The following is a 17,846-nucleotide window of genomic DNA, read 5'->3' as shown; positions in this document are numbered from 1 at the left end:
TGATGCATGGTTGTCCCATTACACCAGAATCCCTGTCAGAAGCAATAGGCATGATTACAAAACTCAACTCTGATAACACAAACTGGTCTAGTTATAGACCATTCTCATTTCTCATTGTTGATATTAAGTCCCTAGCAAATAGGCTTAATACAAATATGGGGAAACTTATCCATAAGGACCAGATGGGATTCATGCCCCTTAGACAAGCATGTGAAAGTTTCTGCTGAATAACTCTTAATAGAGGCTGCTAGGTAGCCTCATATCCCTCTCATGATACTCTCACTTGATATTAACAAAAAGCCTTTGAATCACTGTCATGCCTAAACATGTTCTTTACCTTGCAGAAATGGGGCTTTGACCCAAAATTTTCTAAAGTAATATTTTCCTTGTATTCACTTCTCACAGCCGTGTGAAGAATCGTGACTTTAAATCTCCCCCATTTCCCATTGGCTATGGGACTATGCCCATTATTCTTGCTTCTATTTATCAAGACCCTATCACAACTTTTTAGGAAAAACCCCAGTATAGTGCTTATTGATATTTCAGGACATCACCATAAACTCTCTCCCTATTTATGAACACTATCCAATACCTTACAAATTGTGCAATCTCTTTACCTGAGTTGGCTGCTATTCTTAAACATTCTAGCAAGCTACCAGGCCTATACATGAATTACAAAAAGTGAAGAGCTCGCAATGTCTTTCTGCCAACCAACTTGGTTTACTCTATGCAACATTCCTTTCCATGCCTGTGGGAGCCTAAATAACTCCCCTACCTGGGAATTTATCTGAAGCCCTTCACATGACCTGAGATACCTTCTGCTCTCCTGGCTTGGCCAAATAACCAGTCAAAATTACCTACTTACTGAAATTACTCAACCTACTCCACATTTTACTGTAATTTTTATGGAAAGGAAATAGGCTGCAGTTACCTGGGCACACATTTTACCATTCTAAACTCTATGGCAGTTTGGCATACTCCTAGATAGGACAACATTACAAGATTCTATCATACTCCGGTTTCTCAAAGTGTGGGAGGTGCTGAACATTCAATGGGTCTTCTATCCAGCCATCTAATACTGACTTACATCCTCAAAACACCTCTTTCTCTGCAGGTCTTGTATTCCCTGGTGCCTTTCAAACACTGGATCACAGCAGATATCCCTCATCTTCATTGACCCCTCATGATGGAAGGTGTAAAAGCTTTCGCATTGTTGCAAGAAACACACCAATTACCCAGCTCAGACCTCTTTAGGTACCTACATGTCAAGCATTTTGTTTCAGTCCAGTAATATTTATAAAAGTTAATCTTCGAGATCTCATGGTGTACTATAGCTAGATCATGCAATTTAGGATTTTTTGGCCTAGTGGGCAATTCTAGATCTTAACAACAGTCCCAGTATAGGTATTGTAGTCCATAGGAATCATTGAAAAAAAGCATGTGACTGGTGGGGCGAGTGTTTTCACATTAAGTTTTGGCAGGGGGAGCAAGAAAGAAAAAAAAATAGACTGCCTTTCAAACAGAAATGCAGGGAGGACCTATTCCTAGGATATAATCATTTTATTGTATAACCTATTTTTTCATAGACCCTCATTACCCACGCATAATTACATGACATAATAGACAGCCGCTCTAAATGTCACCCTGGAATATGAGATGTGTTCCCAAATATGGTGTACCATCAAATCGAATTCTCAGAATGTCATTAAAAGCCATGGTAAAGGGAATGCAAACTAATTATAAAGTACTACACCAATGGTACTACATACACACTCACCTAGCACATGTAACACCAGGACTTTCACCAGACTGTTTTAGGAGTTGCTTGAAGCCAAAAACATTTCTCCACATGTGGTGGACCTGCCTGTCACTCAAGAATTAGAGAGGAAAGTTTGCTACAAACCCCCATCAGCATAAACTTTTGTGAACTGTACCTACAGTGCCTTGAAAAAGTATTCATACCCCTTGAAATTTTCCACATTTGGTTATGTTACAACCAAAAACGTAAATGTATTTTATTGGGATTTTATGTGGTAGACCAACACAAAGTAGCACATAATTGTGAAGTGGAAGGAAAATGATGAATGGTTTTCAAAATTTTTTACAAATAAATATCTGAAAAGTGTGGCGTGCATTTGTATTCAGCCCCCCTGAGTCAATACTTTGTAGAACCACCTTTCGTTGCAATTATAGTTGCAAGTCTTTTTGGGGATGTCTCTACCAGCTTTGCACATTTAGAGAGCAACATTTTTGCTCATTCTTCTTTGCAAAATAGCTCAAGCTCTGTTAGATAGGATGGAGAGCGTCTGTGAACAGCAATTTTCGAGTCTTGCCACAGATTGTCAATTGGATTTAGGTCTGGACTTTCACTGGGCCATTCTAACACATGAATATGCTTTGATCTAAACCATTCCATTGTAGCTCTGGCTGTATATTTAGGGTCATTGTCCTGCTAGAAGGTGAATCTCTGTCCCAGACTTAAGTCTTTTGCAGACTCTAACAGATTTTCTTCTAAGATTGCCCTGTATTTGGCTCTATCCATCTTCCTATCAATTCTGACCAGCTTCCCTGTCCTTGCTGAAGAAAAGCATCCCCACAACTTGATGCTGCCAACACCATGTTTCACGGTGGGGATGGTGTGTTCAGGGTTATGTGCAGTGTTAGTTTTCCAACACACATAGCATTTTGCTTTTAGGCCAAAAAGTTCACTTTTGGTCTCATCTGACCAGAGCACCTTCTTCCACATGTTTGCTGTGTCCCCCACATGTCTTCTTGCAACCAACGGGACTTGCGAGCGGCACTAGCTTTCAGCTAGGTCTCGCCTCCCGACCTCCCTAGTGACCCTTAGAGAACGACTCACCGGAGTCTGGAGAGCTTGGAATGGAGCCCGGAGAGACGGAGATGGGAGCTGGACGGAGGCTGCAGTGACGCGCCGGCTCCTCCGGCGCCTCGTGAGAGAGGGATCCGGACGGCTGGGAGGCGAGGTGACACGGCGGGGGCGTGTATGCAACCGCGGAGGATCTCTGGGAGAAGCCGGCCGGCCGCCTGATGAGACAGGGAGACGCCGGCTTACTGTTACCGGCTCCCTGTTGCCCATAACCCCCGGCCTATTGCTGCCTACAACCTCCGGCTTGTTACTGGCCGTGTCTCCTGGCTTGCTGTTGCCTGCGGCCCCCGGCCAGTAGACTGTTCAATCCGGGGAGACCCGGGAGTATTAGGAGACCCACCCTGCATCCCTGGGACGAAGCCCAGAGAGGAAAAACGAGGCATAGCGTGGGAAGACCAGAGGAATCCCCCCCAGGACAGAGCTGATGTGAAGGCCCTCCTCTCATCTTGGAGCCACCGTCTTGGGAAGAGAAGGGTGAGTGAGAGCTGTGGGGGGTCTATTGTGCAGTGGACTACTGAGTGACATTGGGGATCAAGGGGTCAAGGAGGAGAGAGGAGGATTCCCTGGGTTTAGAAGAGAAAAGCCCCAGGTGCCCCAGGAGAGCAAAATACAAGGAAAATCTGCAAACCTGTCTGGAGCACAAACCATAAAGGAGAGGTACACCCCCATCTAGAGCATATAGAAGACAAAAGATATATAGAGGATATGAAGAATAAAGGTCCTAAGGGAGCAGGGCTCAAAGGGTCTCAATCAGGCACGCTAAGGAAATTTACATCATACGGTAATACTACCCCAGAAAGGCCCCAAGGCGACAGTGCTAAAGGGGAAATGGACACTAGATCCGGAAATAGTCCTAGATTGTCATTGGGTATGAACAGCAGTAGAAGCCAACAAATAGAGGATGGCTTGGGAAAAAAAGAGCTTGATGGTGAACTACAAGTACCGAATAAGAAGGAGATGACAGAAATGTTTCAAAGTTTGGAGAAAATGATAAAACATGAAATGACAGTTATTCAAAACGACTTAGGGCATTTGCTGTCGAGAATGGAAGAAATAGAGGAGAAAGTTAAAACCCAGGCCCAAACCATAGATAATCTAAGGAAAAAAACAACCCATTTGGAGAAAACCCAGAAAAAATTGCTCTATAGGATGGAAATTCAAGAAAATAAAGAAAGAAGGTGTAATCTCAGGATGCGAGGAATTCCAGAGTCTGTAAAAGGGGAAACATTATATGAACTAGTTAATAAAATCTTAAACTCCATAAGAGACAGACCTGAAACAGATGTGATTGAACTGAACGGAGTGTTCAGAATAGGAAAGTTTAAACAAGAGACTGAGAGGGAAAGATCGAGAGATATCGTTGTCCAGTTCCAGAAATTTGGGGTCAAAAATGAGATTTGGAAGAAGATCAAGGGAAGATCATTAATTAAGTATAGAGATTGGACTATTCAAATTTTTGCGGACTTAACATCAGAGACTCTATGGAGAAGGAGATCCCTGAAACCCCTGTTGGAGCAAATGAGAAAACAGAAAGTACAATATAGATGGGGTACCTCAGTATCTCTAATTGGCTGGAAAAATGGCGTCACAGCATATCTGAGATTCCCGGATGAACTGAGAGATTTTTGCGATAGACTGGACTTGCAAAGAATGGAGATAGCTGGGTGGGAAGAAGAAAAAGGAGATACGGTTAATGCAAGAAAGGAGGACTGGCAGCGGGGAGGGGGAGGGAGGCCTTGGGGTTGGGGGGAGGGGGGAGGGAGAATTAAGTAAAATATATGCTTTTCTTCTTCTCTGTCTTTTCTCCTCACCCCCCCTCGTATCCCCCCTGTAGAAGCGGAGGTCCCTCTGGAAGCTCCGGTTAAGGGGGGGAAGTAAAGGTATTGCAGAGCCCAGTTGATAGAGAAAGGGGAGCTGGGGAGGTCGGAGGAGAGGTGAGCCGCCCATGGGCGGAGCTTACGCCCAATATTTTAAATCAACCGTGGAAACAGTTCCACAAATGATTTGTAGGCAGTTTATAAGTCTAAAAATGGGTAGGGGGAAAATAAGAGAGGGGGGGTGGGGGAGGGGGTGGGGGATAGGGGTTGGGTGGGAGGGAGGGGGGAGGGGTTACGGGGCTAATACTCTGCAAGACAGCTGGGCCTAAGAGGAAGAGACGATTTAGAAGAAAGATAGACAGACTTATGAAGGATGGAAGAAATACAGTTTATAACATATAATGTGAATGGGTTGAATTGTCCTGGGAAAAGATTTAAGTTGTTTAAAGAGTTACATCACAGGGCAACATCAGTGGTATTTTTACAGGAGACACACTTTGAGATAGAGTCAAACGTGAAATTAAAATCTAAATATTACCCAACATGGTATTACGCTGACTCTCCAATTAAAAGAGCAAAGGGGGTGGCAATAGGCTTGGCAAAGAATATGAGATTTGAGCTGGAAGAGAGAGAGACTGATCCGGAGGGGAGATTCCTATTTTTGAAAGGTAAACTACAGGGAATTGAGTGTACATTAGCCAATATATATTGCCCCAACAAAAAACCGGAGATCTTTTTGAAGGGTCTGCTGAAAAAATTGATTGATTTTAAAAAAGGGCGTTTAATTATAGCAGGAGATTTAAATCTTTGTATGGACCCACAAAAGGATGCAACCTCCCTTGTGCAGAGAGAGGGGGGTAGGTCTCTGAGAGCTTTGAAGAAGGTGATCCACGAGTACCAACTGGTGGACTCCTGGAGAATAATGCATATGAAAGACAGAGACTATACCTTCTTCTCTAATGCATATGAGATATACTCGAGACTGGATTACTTTTTGATAGATCATCAACTCATTGAACTGTTGGTTAAAATAGAAATAGAGACAAGAACTTTCTCGGATCATGCCCCTGTCATAATGAAAATAGGATGGGGAAGAAGGTGGACGGGAGGCTTAGGATGGAGGTTAAATGAGGCTCTTCTCTTGGATGGGGATATTGCGCAGAAGATCAGGGAAGAGATTAAAGTATATTTCAAGGAGAATGAGACAGAGGAAGTATCGACAGCTACAGTATGGGAAAGCCATAAGGTATATATAAGAGGAATCTTGATTGCGATGGGAGCAAGGAAGAAAAAAGAAAGAAGAGAGAGGGTTAGTGTACTCCTAAAGGAAATCCAGGACTTGGAGCAGATACATAAGAAGAAAATAACAATAGAAACAAGACAGAAGTTAAAGGATAAAAAAGACGAGCTAGAGAGACTGATGGAAGAGGAGAGGAGAAGAGTATATAACAAAGTATTAAGTGAAAGATATAGATGGGGAGATAGACCAGGAAAATACTTAATGAGAGCCCTGAATAAAAAGAAAAACAGGAATTATATAGAAAAGATAAAAAGTCCTAAGGGGGAGTTGGTCCACTCAACTAAAGAAATTATTAAAGTATTCACGGAGTATTATAGAAAGTTATATAACATTAGTCATCAAGGTGCACCAAAAGAAATTAGAGAAGGTATTAACGAAAAAAGGATGATATATTTAAAAAATGCGGGATTACCTAAGCTCAGTGAAACACAATTGAATTCCTTGGACGCGGAAATTTCCCAGGAAGAAATAGAAGCAGCATTAAGAAGTACAGGGGGTGGGAAAAGCCCTGGCCCGGATGGTTATACAGTTAAGTACTATAAAAAATTTAGTGAATTACTGTTACCGAAGCTGAAGAAGTATATGAATGACTTGGGAGGTGGGATGGAGGGGAGGAGGGAATCCCTTCAGGCCCATGTAGTTCTCATTCATAAGGAGGGAAAAGATCCTTCTCAGTGCTCTAGCTATAGACCAATTTCATTATTGAACACTGATACCAAGTTGTACGCAAAGGTTCTAGCAAACAGGCTGAAAGAACTAATGCCTGAATGGATCCATGGAGATCAGGTGGGCTTTGTCCCAGGGAGAGAGGGTAGAGACAACGGGTTGAGAACTTTAATGCTTATTCAGAAAAGTAGAAAAGGAAAAGCCCCGGTGGTGCTCTTGTCAATTGATGCCGAAAAGGCGTTTGATAGAGTGGACTGGGGCTTTATGATGGACAACTTGGAAGTGCTGGGGATCGGAGAGAGAATGCGGGAGTGGATAGGTAAATTATATAGGGAGCCCACCGCAATCATTACGGTAAATGGGGAGAGGTCGGAATCCATTGGGATGTCCAATGGAACAAGACAGGGCTGCCCATTGTCCCCCCTGTTGTACGTTTTGACACTGGAACCCTTGTTGTCAATAATAAGGAATAGTGGAGCGGTAAAGGGAATCCAGATAGAAAATATAGAACATAAGGTAGCGGCCTTTGCGGACGACCTATTGTTTTATGTAGGCAACCCCCGAATAACATTACCAAGTATAATGAAGACCCTGAAGGAGTATGGTGAACTATCAAATCTAAAAATTAACCCAACAAAAACAGAGATTCTGAACATCAATATACCAAAGAGCGAAAAAGAAAAGTTACAAAAAGAATTCCCCTTTATATGGAGAGAAAAAGATATAAAATACCTAGGAATAAAACTGGCTACTTCATATAAACAATTGTATAGATTAAACTATATTTCTTTGATAAACGAGACTAAGGATGAATTAAAAAGATTAGAAGGAGGAAATCCATCATGGTTAGGACGTATAAACCTAGTTAAAATGGTAATTATACCTAAAATACTCTATAGATTTCAAATGGTCCCAATTAAACTCCCAGAGGCGTTTTTTAAGATAATGAGAAGAATGTTAACAAGATATATATGGAGGAATAAAAAACCAAGAATATCATACGAAACATTAAGTAGGACTAAAGAGAAAGGGGGAATGGGACTACCTGATGTCAAGAGATATTATAAAGCAGTAATTTTAGCGAGAATATATGACTGGACATTTAACCATAAGGGAAAAAGTTGGGTAAAAATAGAAAACGAACTGAGTGGAATTAGTTTGAGTAAGATGATATGGGTCCCAGCACAATATAGAAGAATTAAAGAAAACACAAGCACTTTCACTTTAAATGTTTTAAGGACATGGGATAATTTACATAAACACATGAAATGGGAATTCAACTCTATATTAATGCCACTTGCAAACACAGAGTTTTTCCCGCCAGGAAAGGATGAGATATCAGGGAGATGGTTTAAAAAAGAAGATATCCAATTGAGAGATGTATTGGTAGAGGGGGAATTGAGAACATTTAAAGAATTAAAAGAGAGGGGGGGGGGGATATGTTTAATAGAATAGATGAGTGGAAATATCACCAATTAAAATGTTTCATTGGAAATCTCCCAAAACCCTTGAGATTAAAAAAGGAGTGGAATTTGTTTGAAAGGCTATTAGAAACACGTAGGGATGGGAAACACGGTGTTACAAAAATTTATAGGATCCTCACAGAATTAGACACGGACACAAAGTTAATTTTTATAACAAATTGGGAAAGAGATATGGAGGTGGTGATAGATGAGGATCAACAGAATAAGATATTTAGATTGGTACACGAGAGTGTTAGTATGAGAGACGTTGAGATTAACTATAAATGTCTGACACGATGGCATATTACACCGAGCACTGAGCACAAGATGAGTGGGGAGAATTCAAAAATGTGTTGGAGAGGATGTGGGGAGGAGGGCACGGTGTTCCACATATGGTGGCAATGTCCAAAAATTCAGGTTTTCTGGAAGACAATAGTTAAATTAATAGAAATAATAACTGGAAATGACATAGGGTTAGACCCAACCATGTGTCTCCTACATAATGTTGAGACAACAGTAAATAAATATAAAGAATCAGGCGTATGGTACTACTTAAGTGCTGCAAAAGGGTTGATACCTAAGTTTTGGCGGAAGACAGAGGTGCCGATGGAGGAGGATTGGATTAATAGGGTACACCAGATTAGCAGAATGGAAAAATTATACTATATGCAGGAAGACAGGTTGGAAATATACTATTCGCGATGGGAAAAATGGGAAAAATCAGGAATGAAAGAGAAATATAGAAAATTTTAAACTAGGAAATTATTTAAAGTTATTGGGTCTTGAGAGATTGGAGATCTTGCAGAGGGGTGGGAGGGGGTGGGGGGGTAGAGGTGGGTTGGGAGGGGAGGGAAAGAAAAGAGGTAATTAGAAGGGGGCAAAGTAGAAATGTATTGATTATTTATATGTTTTGTGTCTCTTCTTATGGAATTTTTGTAATAATATGAAAAACTAATAAATATTTAAATTAAAAAAAAAAAAAAAAAAAAAAACTTCTCCATAACTCTATCCCTGACCTGTCTGGTGTGTTCTTTGGCTTTCATGATGCTGTTTGTTCACTAATGTTCTCTAACAAACTTCTGAGGGCTTCACAGATACGCTGTATTTATACTGAGATTAAATTATGCACAGGTGGACTCTATTTACTAATTAGGTAACATCTAAAGGCAATTGGTTCTACTAGATTTTAGTTAGGAGTATCAGAGTAAAGGGGGCTGAATACAAATGCATGTCACACTTTTCAGATATTTATTTGTAAAACAATTTTGAAAACCATTTATCATTTTCCTTCCACTTCACAATTATGTGCCACCTTGTGTTGGTCTATCACATAAAATACATTTACGTTTTTGGTTGTAACATGACAAATTGTGGAAATTTTCAAGGGGTATGATTACTTTTTCAAGGCACTGTAAACCTGAAAATGGAAGGTATTGCCAAATATCAGTCACTCTGATTATCCGCAAACCTTTACATACATTTGCATTATCTAAAGTCAAATCCGTTGGTCGTCCTCCTTTGAAAAACCCACAAAACGTTTGGACACCATGCCCAAACTGAAGAAAAGCTGGGATCTATGGTTCTTTCACTTGCTACCAAACAATTTTGGCCGGATCTTACTTGCCGTGTAGACCCTGCAAATGCCTCATACAAATGGGACTTAGGTTCTATCCATATTATATTGTTAATATTCCCATCACACACGTTCCTGGGTCAGACTCAGGAGTATCGGGTGCTATAGCGACATCCAGCAGGAAACTGGAACCATCACTGATCAACGTACATATTTGCCAGCACAAGACGGATCATCAAAATCAACCAAAGAATCTTTTTTTATTGAAGAATGATCTCATCACAATATGCTTTGCCCATATTGATATTTAACTGTTGTCTACATCAGCAACATAGTTGGTAACCATCTTTTGCACTTTCTTTCCTTGTAAATGTTAGAAATACTGAACATGATATTGGAACAATCATCTGAAAGGCTTCTTTTGTATATACTGTATAATAGGTAGTTGGCACTAAGCCTTTGTGTAGGGACTACAGCTCTGTGGTTACCATTGTATTGTTATAGTTTACAAGAGAACTACAGCCAAAGCTCTTTTGGCTATACTTCTTCTGTGGATCACAGTTGTTTCTGCACTCCTGTGACCCTTTTTCAGCCGACAGTGGGCTGAAGCCCAGAATCTGTTGCGGCATCTGGCTCAGCCTCTCAGTGAACTGGTGAGAGCCTGAACCAGCCGCTCTTTCCCCCTTCAGCCCAGCTCTCCAGTGAGCACAGAAGGCGGCAGAGCAGAGAGCAGTGACTGACAGTCCCGCTCTCTGCTCAGAGTAGCTATGAGAACTCAGTGATCATGTGATCCAAGGTAAGTATGACTGGGCAAAAAAAAAAAAAGTCTCACTTCTCTTTTAACTTCAGTCCACCAAGCACTGCAAGCAGTAGAATTGGATCCCTACAGTTATTAATAAAGGGATTGTCAGAGGTGAGGATCTTTTATTCCAGGGTGAAATTTCACCTTTACTGTAAGCAATTGTTTTATTTTTTTATTTAAACTGTTTTACATTCTAATATATAAAATCTTTATTTTTAGTACCAATCATAGCAAAGAAATTGTTTGATGTGAGTGTTCATTATGCTTTAAAGTATATTTCCACTTTTGCAGTCAAATTTTAGAAACCACCACTGTATGTTTATGTGTTCCCATTCACACAGCATACCTAGAAATAATTGAAAAAAATATTTCCTAACTTTCTAGTTATTTTTTTTAGCACATTTATACTGTATAAAGTGGGGTACACAGTGAAACCACCACTGTATGTTAATGCGTTCCCATTCACACAGCATACCTAAAAATAATTGAAAAAAATATATTTTCTAACCTTCTAGTTGTTTCTTTTGAGCATATTTATACTGTGTAAAGCAGAGTACTGACAGATCACTGCATCAACACAAGCGATGTTGATGCAACGATCTCTCCCACTATGTCTTTGTATCCTGGCAGGACTCTCCTTCCTCCAGAATACACTGATCAGCGGTCTCAGCCATTGGTGGGTAAAACCCCCCACACCCTGCTGGGGCTGTCCACAGTGGTTTTAACGCTCTTCCATTTCTCCAAGCAGTCCAGGACTGTGGTAAATGTCTTCTACAGTGAGAGCAGGAGGTGATTGGGGAACATCTGTTCCATGATCTCCCCCACCTCCCGCGACTAAACCCAAAATAAACTCAAAATCAATATATATTATGTCACTTATAGGCTCACAGGTGTCATTTCTTGGCTGTTGATGTAACTAATCAAGCCCAATCTGTGCTTGAATAACTGCAGGTGAGTAGAAGGGGGGTCTACCCCATAGCAATTTATGTGCCAGTGGCTCCTGCTGCTCTCAGAGTCTCCTGTGAGACTAGGAAGAGAGCAGACAGGAGCTAGGTAAGTATTTGGTGAGGGGGAATAGTTAGTAGGGTGTTCTTTACCTTACTGTAGAGAATGCATTAAGGTAACAAATAACACCCATATTTTACAACCACTTGAAATAAATAAACATTTGTAAAAAGTGTGGAAAAAAAGATAAAATAAATAAACATAAAAAAATGTAATCATTTTTAAAGCATCCCCATCACACCCATCCCAATTCAAAGACATAGCATAGAGCAAGCATGTGTATCTAAACATAAACCATAATTAATTCTAAACTGATAAGGCTTTTAAAGCATCACATATGGACAGTTTTGGGTATCTGTAATGCCTATGAAATGTGTTGGCCTTGGACCCTTTGTTTCTTGGGTAATTTTTACAATAAAGCATTGTTGCCCAGATGCCAGGAGCATGAGAAATTGATGTCATTTCTCTAGGCCCAAGGAACAGAGTCACAAGATATTAGACTGCTTAAACCAGATAATAACTTTTTTGTGGGATTAAACATGTTAATGACATCTAGAAATGTTACATTAGACTGCTTAAATTAGATAAGAACTTTTTTGTGCAATTAAAGATGTCTACTTGCTTGAGAAGTTAGAAATTTTTAAGTTTAGGGTAGATAAGAAGCTGATCTGAAGCAAAAGTGTGATATTCTTAGATAAACGATGTTTGTTAGGTGTAGTGGCTGGGTGTGACTCTGTTATCCTCATGGAACCTTTCTGCTAGCTCCTCCTAGAGTGGGTGTGGCGCCTGCACACTTCGGGAAAGCTGACAGAAAAAAGGTTTAAAAACAAGGAGCTGAAGCGGGATCAATGGGGAGCAGCTTTTCTATGCAGATGAGGACGCTCTGACGCTGGGACTCTGGCCAAGGCTATATGGGCTCATCGATTGGTCGTGTTTACAGCTTCCCCGCGACCTGTACATTATGGTTCCAATGGGGTCTGTTCCTTCCCGTCTTCCCATAGCTTTGGTAATGTATTAATTCTATGCTGTGACGCTGTCAAAAGATGTGTTTCATTCATGCTGTAATGCTCACATTATTATTGGTGTGTGTTATTATGCAGTTTGTGATGACTATAAGATATATCCTCCTGTGTGTCGTGTGATAATAAAAGTGGAGGTTTTGACAGTGCAAGAATATTGCAGTTGGATTCTGTTATTTCTCGGAGTGCCAAGTGAATGCTATGATGTGCCAGGGCAGGTGTTCATTTGGTAGAGGGTTTTTCACATGCTTAGAATAATTAATGGTGTAAATGCTGGTTGAACGTACCTGTGTGTATGACTATTTGTGTATTTGACTTGCTTTTAGTTATAGTATCGAGCATTGCATTACAGTACCATAATTTTTTGCCATTTCATGGGCATGTGCATTTTAAGGCTTGACATGTTTGTTATAACGGTGACTGCGCTGTCCCTTTCTATACCAACAAGACCCAACAATATAATACACGGGGTAATTTCCTGAAACTTGTTCAAAATACAAAAAACATAAATTGTCCGAATCATAAAGTGCCCCAAAAAGATTGAAAACCAATGTGAAAATATTACAGATGCCATGCAAAAAATAAAACCGTTGAATGAAAAAAAAATCATAAAGTGTCCACTGCTATAATTTCATATATTAAAGTGTCTTGTGTTGTAAAATTCATATATTCAATAAAGTGTCCAGTGCATTCCAATGAGTAAAGTGTCCCATATAATTAAACAAGCTCATGTGCAACAAAATCAATGTGCAAACAAAGTTCATCCACAAGCAATAGCTACTCACCAAACATTAGTCAGCAGCCAACCTTAGTTTTCTATCACATATTGCAATCTGTACCAAGATCAACAATAAAAAGTGAGCTCTTAGAGGAAAGAAGCAGCTAGCACAACAATTGGTAACAAGCCAAATAATAAATGAACAAAATAAATATGTGCAGCGCTAAAGATAAAGTGCATATAAGATATAAATATCAATAAAAAACCATATAACAAATGCCGTAGTGAAGCCGAATAAACTAAGCTAATACATTTCTAAATCACCACCATAGAGTGAATAAATTGTGACATAAAGTGCTCAGTCCACAGAAAATGTCCTAAACGAACTCTTCAAATATAGCAGTTCATTTGTGCGGATGGTAAAACAGTGAAATTTCCTTGCGTGAATCCACCACCACAATGCACTCACAAATGCCAGCAATCAGACTTACTAAGATGGCCACCACCTGGTGGGTGTATCCCCTGAAGACGTGCTGGTGCACGAAACGTGTAGGGAGGGGCCTTACGTGCTGACATCATACCGCCATGTCCGTGGTCCAGAACGGCGGCCATCTTAGTAAGTCTGATTGCTGGCATTTTATGTTTTTCCATGTGGAACGGCTGTTTTATTTGTATTTGGCTCTCAATATATTTAATAAATATACTACACTATGAAATGTGTTTCGGACTCCATGTGGTGAGCTACTTTTCATAGGATCGTTGGCCGTCTGTGGCGGCGCCTGGAAGATGGGCGATCCGTGGAGTTTTTAGCACACATTGGACTTAACACTTTCTGTTTTCTGGTGAGTGCATTGTGGTGGTGGATTCACTCAAGGAGATTTCACTGTTTGACCATCTGCTACATATGAAGAGTTCATTTTTGACATTTTCTGTGGACTGAGCACTTTGTTTATGTCACAATTTATTTACTATATAGTGGTGATTTAGAAATGTATTAGCTTAGTTTATTTGGCTTCACTATGGCATTTGTTATATGAATACATGTGTTTTTTATTGATATTTATATCTCATATGCACTTTATCTTTAGCGCTGCACATATTTATTTTGTACATATTAAAATCTGTTTTATCCAGCCAATAATGGTTTAACTCACTCCACTCTCCTAATCAGATCTACCTTCTCTTTCAAGACCATGTACAGAGAACAAACAGGTGCTGTATAGTGTAACATCCTATGCTGACTACACCCAAATCTCTCTCGCCACCCCACCCCACCCCACAGCTCATTCGATCAGTCTCCACATGCATCACTAATTTACTAACAGACTTATTAGGCTGGATGTCACACCACTGTGTTAAACTCGATCTATACAAAACCAAGCTATGAAATGTGTATTTCCTTCCCCACATGACTCTCCCTGACTTCTCTGTCAAGATCGATGGCACAACTGTCAACCTGTCCTCACTTGCCAAGGTGCTAGGTGTTATCGTGGACTCTGAACTATCCTTTCGGCCCCACATTTAATCACTGTCCAAAGCTTGCCGCCTCAACCTCCGCAACATCTTCAGAATACGCCCCTTCCTAACCAGTGATACCACAAAGCTTCTAATTCACTTCCTAGCCATCTCTCACCTCGACTACTGGAACTCCCTTCTCATTCGCTGACCTTTACATAGGCTATCCCCCCTTCAATCCATCATGAATGCTGCTGCCAGACTCACCACCTTACCAATGTTCAGTGTGTGCTACCCCTCTCTGCTGATCCTCTGGCTTCCGCACACACAACAAATTAAATTCAAAATATTAATAACAACTTACAAAGCCATCCACAACTCTGCCTCAGTTACATCACTAACCTAGTCTATAAATACCAACCAAATCGTTCTCTTCATTCATCGCAAGACCTCCTGCTCTCTAGCTTCCTTGTCACCTCCTCCCATGCTCACCTCCAAGACTTCTCAAGCCTCTCTCATCCTATGGAATTCCCTACCCCAATCTGTTCGACTGTCTCCTACTCTGTCTACTTTTAGATGATCCCTGAAAACGCTCCTCTTCAGAGAAGCCTATCCTGCCTCCACCTAATAATTGTACTTATATTTTCTCCATCAGCTCATCCCCAAAAGTTATTACCTTTTGTATCACTTAACCCTCCATTTTAGATTGTTAGCTCCAACAATCAGGGTCCTCTGATTTCCCCTGTATTGAATTGGATTGTAACTGTGCTGTCTGCCCCCATATTGTAAAGTTCTGCACAAACTGTTGGTGTTATATAAATCCTGTATAATAATAATAAATAAAATCCTTTTCTTTATATACAACCATTTAAAACAAAATGTACTTACAGTCAGATGTGTCTTGCCCCGACACTAAGGTTTATATTGCATGTATTAAGTAGTACTGTCAGCTCCAGCTGCACACAACAGCAAGCCGCAAGCAAGACAAGCTCTCCGTGCAGGATGACCTCACTCAAAAAAACCAACCCCGCCTTACATGTTTCGCCCTTCCGCCGTCTTCAGGGAGACAAGATTCTATCCAAGTAGAGAAATAATGTCTGAGTTTATGTGCACTTAAAGTGGACCTTTTAGCTGAAATTCAACTTCCACTTATGTTCTTCCTTCCCCTCCCTCCTTAAAACAATCACAGAAAAAGTTAAAAGGTTTATGAAAAGTAAATGTTTTTTTTTCTGTTTAAGTCTGTAGCCATGCACTTACTGATTTTTTTGCCTAGGCAAAGGTGATATATATATCAGCCTCCCACAGCGTCCTGGGATTTCTACTGTGTCTCCCTAAAAGCCAAATATCATGATATTTTGCATTGTACCCTGCAAGCAGTCATACAGTGCCATCTGTGCATGGTGATGCAGAAGAAGAGGCATGTCAGGAGAACTTCTGCAGAAAAGAGAACAACGCTGGATCCCATGGCATTGCTTCTATGTTTTTATTAGTGATATACAAGAACATTTTACTGCAGAGCTATTAGGAAATTTTAATTGGGAGCTGTAATGTTCTCGTTAATATTGGTTACATTATACCTCACTGATCATAAATATTTCCTCCCATCAGTAAATAACATTACTTTCTTGGGTGTAGATGCACTTAAAATTATTGTTGCTTATTTTCTTAGGGACTGCTGTACTTGCTTGTCACGGACCAGGGATTTCTTACAGAGGAAAACATTGTCTGGGAAAGTCTACACAATGTGGATGGAGATGGAAACTTTTGTGATTCAGATTTCCACTTAAGACCTCCATCTGATCCAGAGACTGTTTACCAAGGGCAGCAAGATCAAATTGATCAGGTAAGTCAAAGGATGCTGTAAAGTCAAAACATCTTGACCTGGACCTTGTAGCTCTGTTATAACTTGTGTCTGTTTGCTGCATATTTGCACTATATCCACTGGAGCATTTGCATTTTGCAGAGCAAAGTAGAGACTGGGCAGGAAGGGCTTACTCTAACACAGTTGGGCAGCTTAAATGTGTATTGCAATGTGCAGTATTTTATTTGAATTGATTTGTTTTTCACTGTACCTTTATTATTATCAACTTTATTGCTATTACAAGGAATGAACAGCATCCCTTCTGATAGCATAGGCTGTGACAGGTCTTCTTTATGGAGAGATCTGAAACCTATTAGACCCTCATCTCTCCTTTGGCTTCCAGAGCATCTGATCAAACCGTTTTGATCACATGCTGTACAAGCGAGTAACGACTTGTAAATAAACTGAAACCAAAAGCAACAAAATCATTGTGGCTTTTGGTTTCTGAGATCATAGAGTGGGAGGAACAACGTCAATTCCTATAACTTTGTGTACAGATTTCGATGTGACCTGTGGGACAGGAGAGCCCCAGAAAGGTGGGCACCCCCTTCTGCCATCTGTAAAAGTGATCGAGCAGCTGCATAGCTCCTTGGATCATTTTTTTTCTCAGATCAAGGAAATTGTACTGAGATCATGGTAGTGAGATCAAGGTTGTAGCTGCAATTATGTTCCTGGTATAACCACCTCTATGCATAAATACAGCAGAATAGAGGTGGTTAATAACCAATTAAAATGCCATAAAACCCATTGTAAACTGTTTATAGACATCCAGTGACTTCCACACCTCAGCCTACAGCCCATCAACTATATTTCCATGTATCATAATTTGGCATGTTTATAAAGTACAAACGTATGTATCCCCATCCCCATCCAGCAATGATGGGGATGCAGTGAAGAGTCTTGATGTGCTTCATGAACAAAGTTAATCACTTCAGGAGAATATAAAGGAGGTGAAAGTGTATGTAGTTTCACAAGGGGCAGAAATTTATATTAAAACATTGGTACCACTTGTGGCTACCCCATCAATGTCCACCAGCTGGGGATGGACCCCAGGAGATCATCAGAAAAGAAGCATCTCCATTGTGTAAGAAATCTAAATGGAGTTGTAATGTCACTGAGGCATGCTGACAACCAAAAATAGTTAATGGAAAGGTTCTGCTGTCCTAAACGAAAGTGGAACCATTTCTGTCTGTTTAGTTGAATGGATTGTCAGATGTTATCCATTTGCTCCCATATTTTAAAAAATATATCCGATACATTGGCGGTATGCTGATGCTCCT

At 40.4% G+C, this 17,846-nt stretch overlaps 1 protein-coding gene across 1 annotated transcript in view; it reads left to right on the top strand.

Moving 5' to 3' along the window:
- The window catches only part of MINDY2 (MINDY lysine 48 deubiquitinase 2), a 154,871-nt gene that overhangs the window by 104,382 nt on the left and 32,643 nt on the right, over positions 1-17,846 (top strand). The window contains exon 7 of the mRNA XM_089667679.1: positions 16,375-16,548. Within this exon, the coding sequence (XP_089523805.1) occupies positions 16,375-16,548 (174 nt within the window). The remainder of the gene's footprint in view (positions 1-16,374; positions 16,549-17,846) is intronic.

This window comes from Staurois parvus, unplaced genomic scaffold, assembly GCF_062004578.1.
Source record: "Staurois parvus isolate SC_StPar_1 unplaced genomic scaffold, SC_StPar_1.0 ptg000054l, whole genome shotgun sequence".
Lineage (NCBI taxonomy): Eukaryota > Metazoa > Chordata > Amphibia > Anura > Ranidae > Staurois > Staurois parvus.
This window is presented reverse-complemented; position numbering and strand designations above follow the sequence as displayed.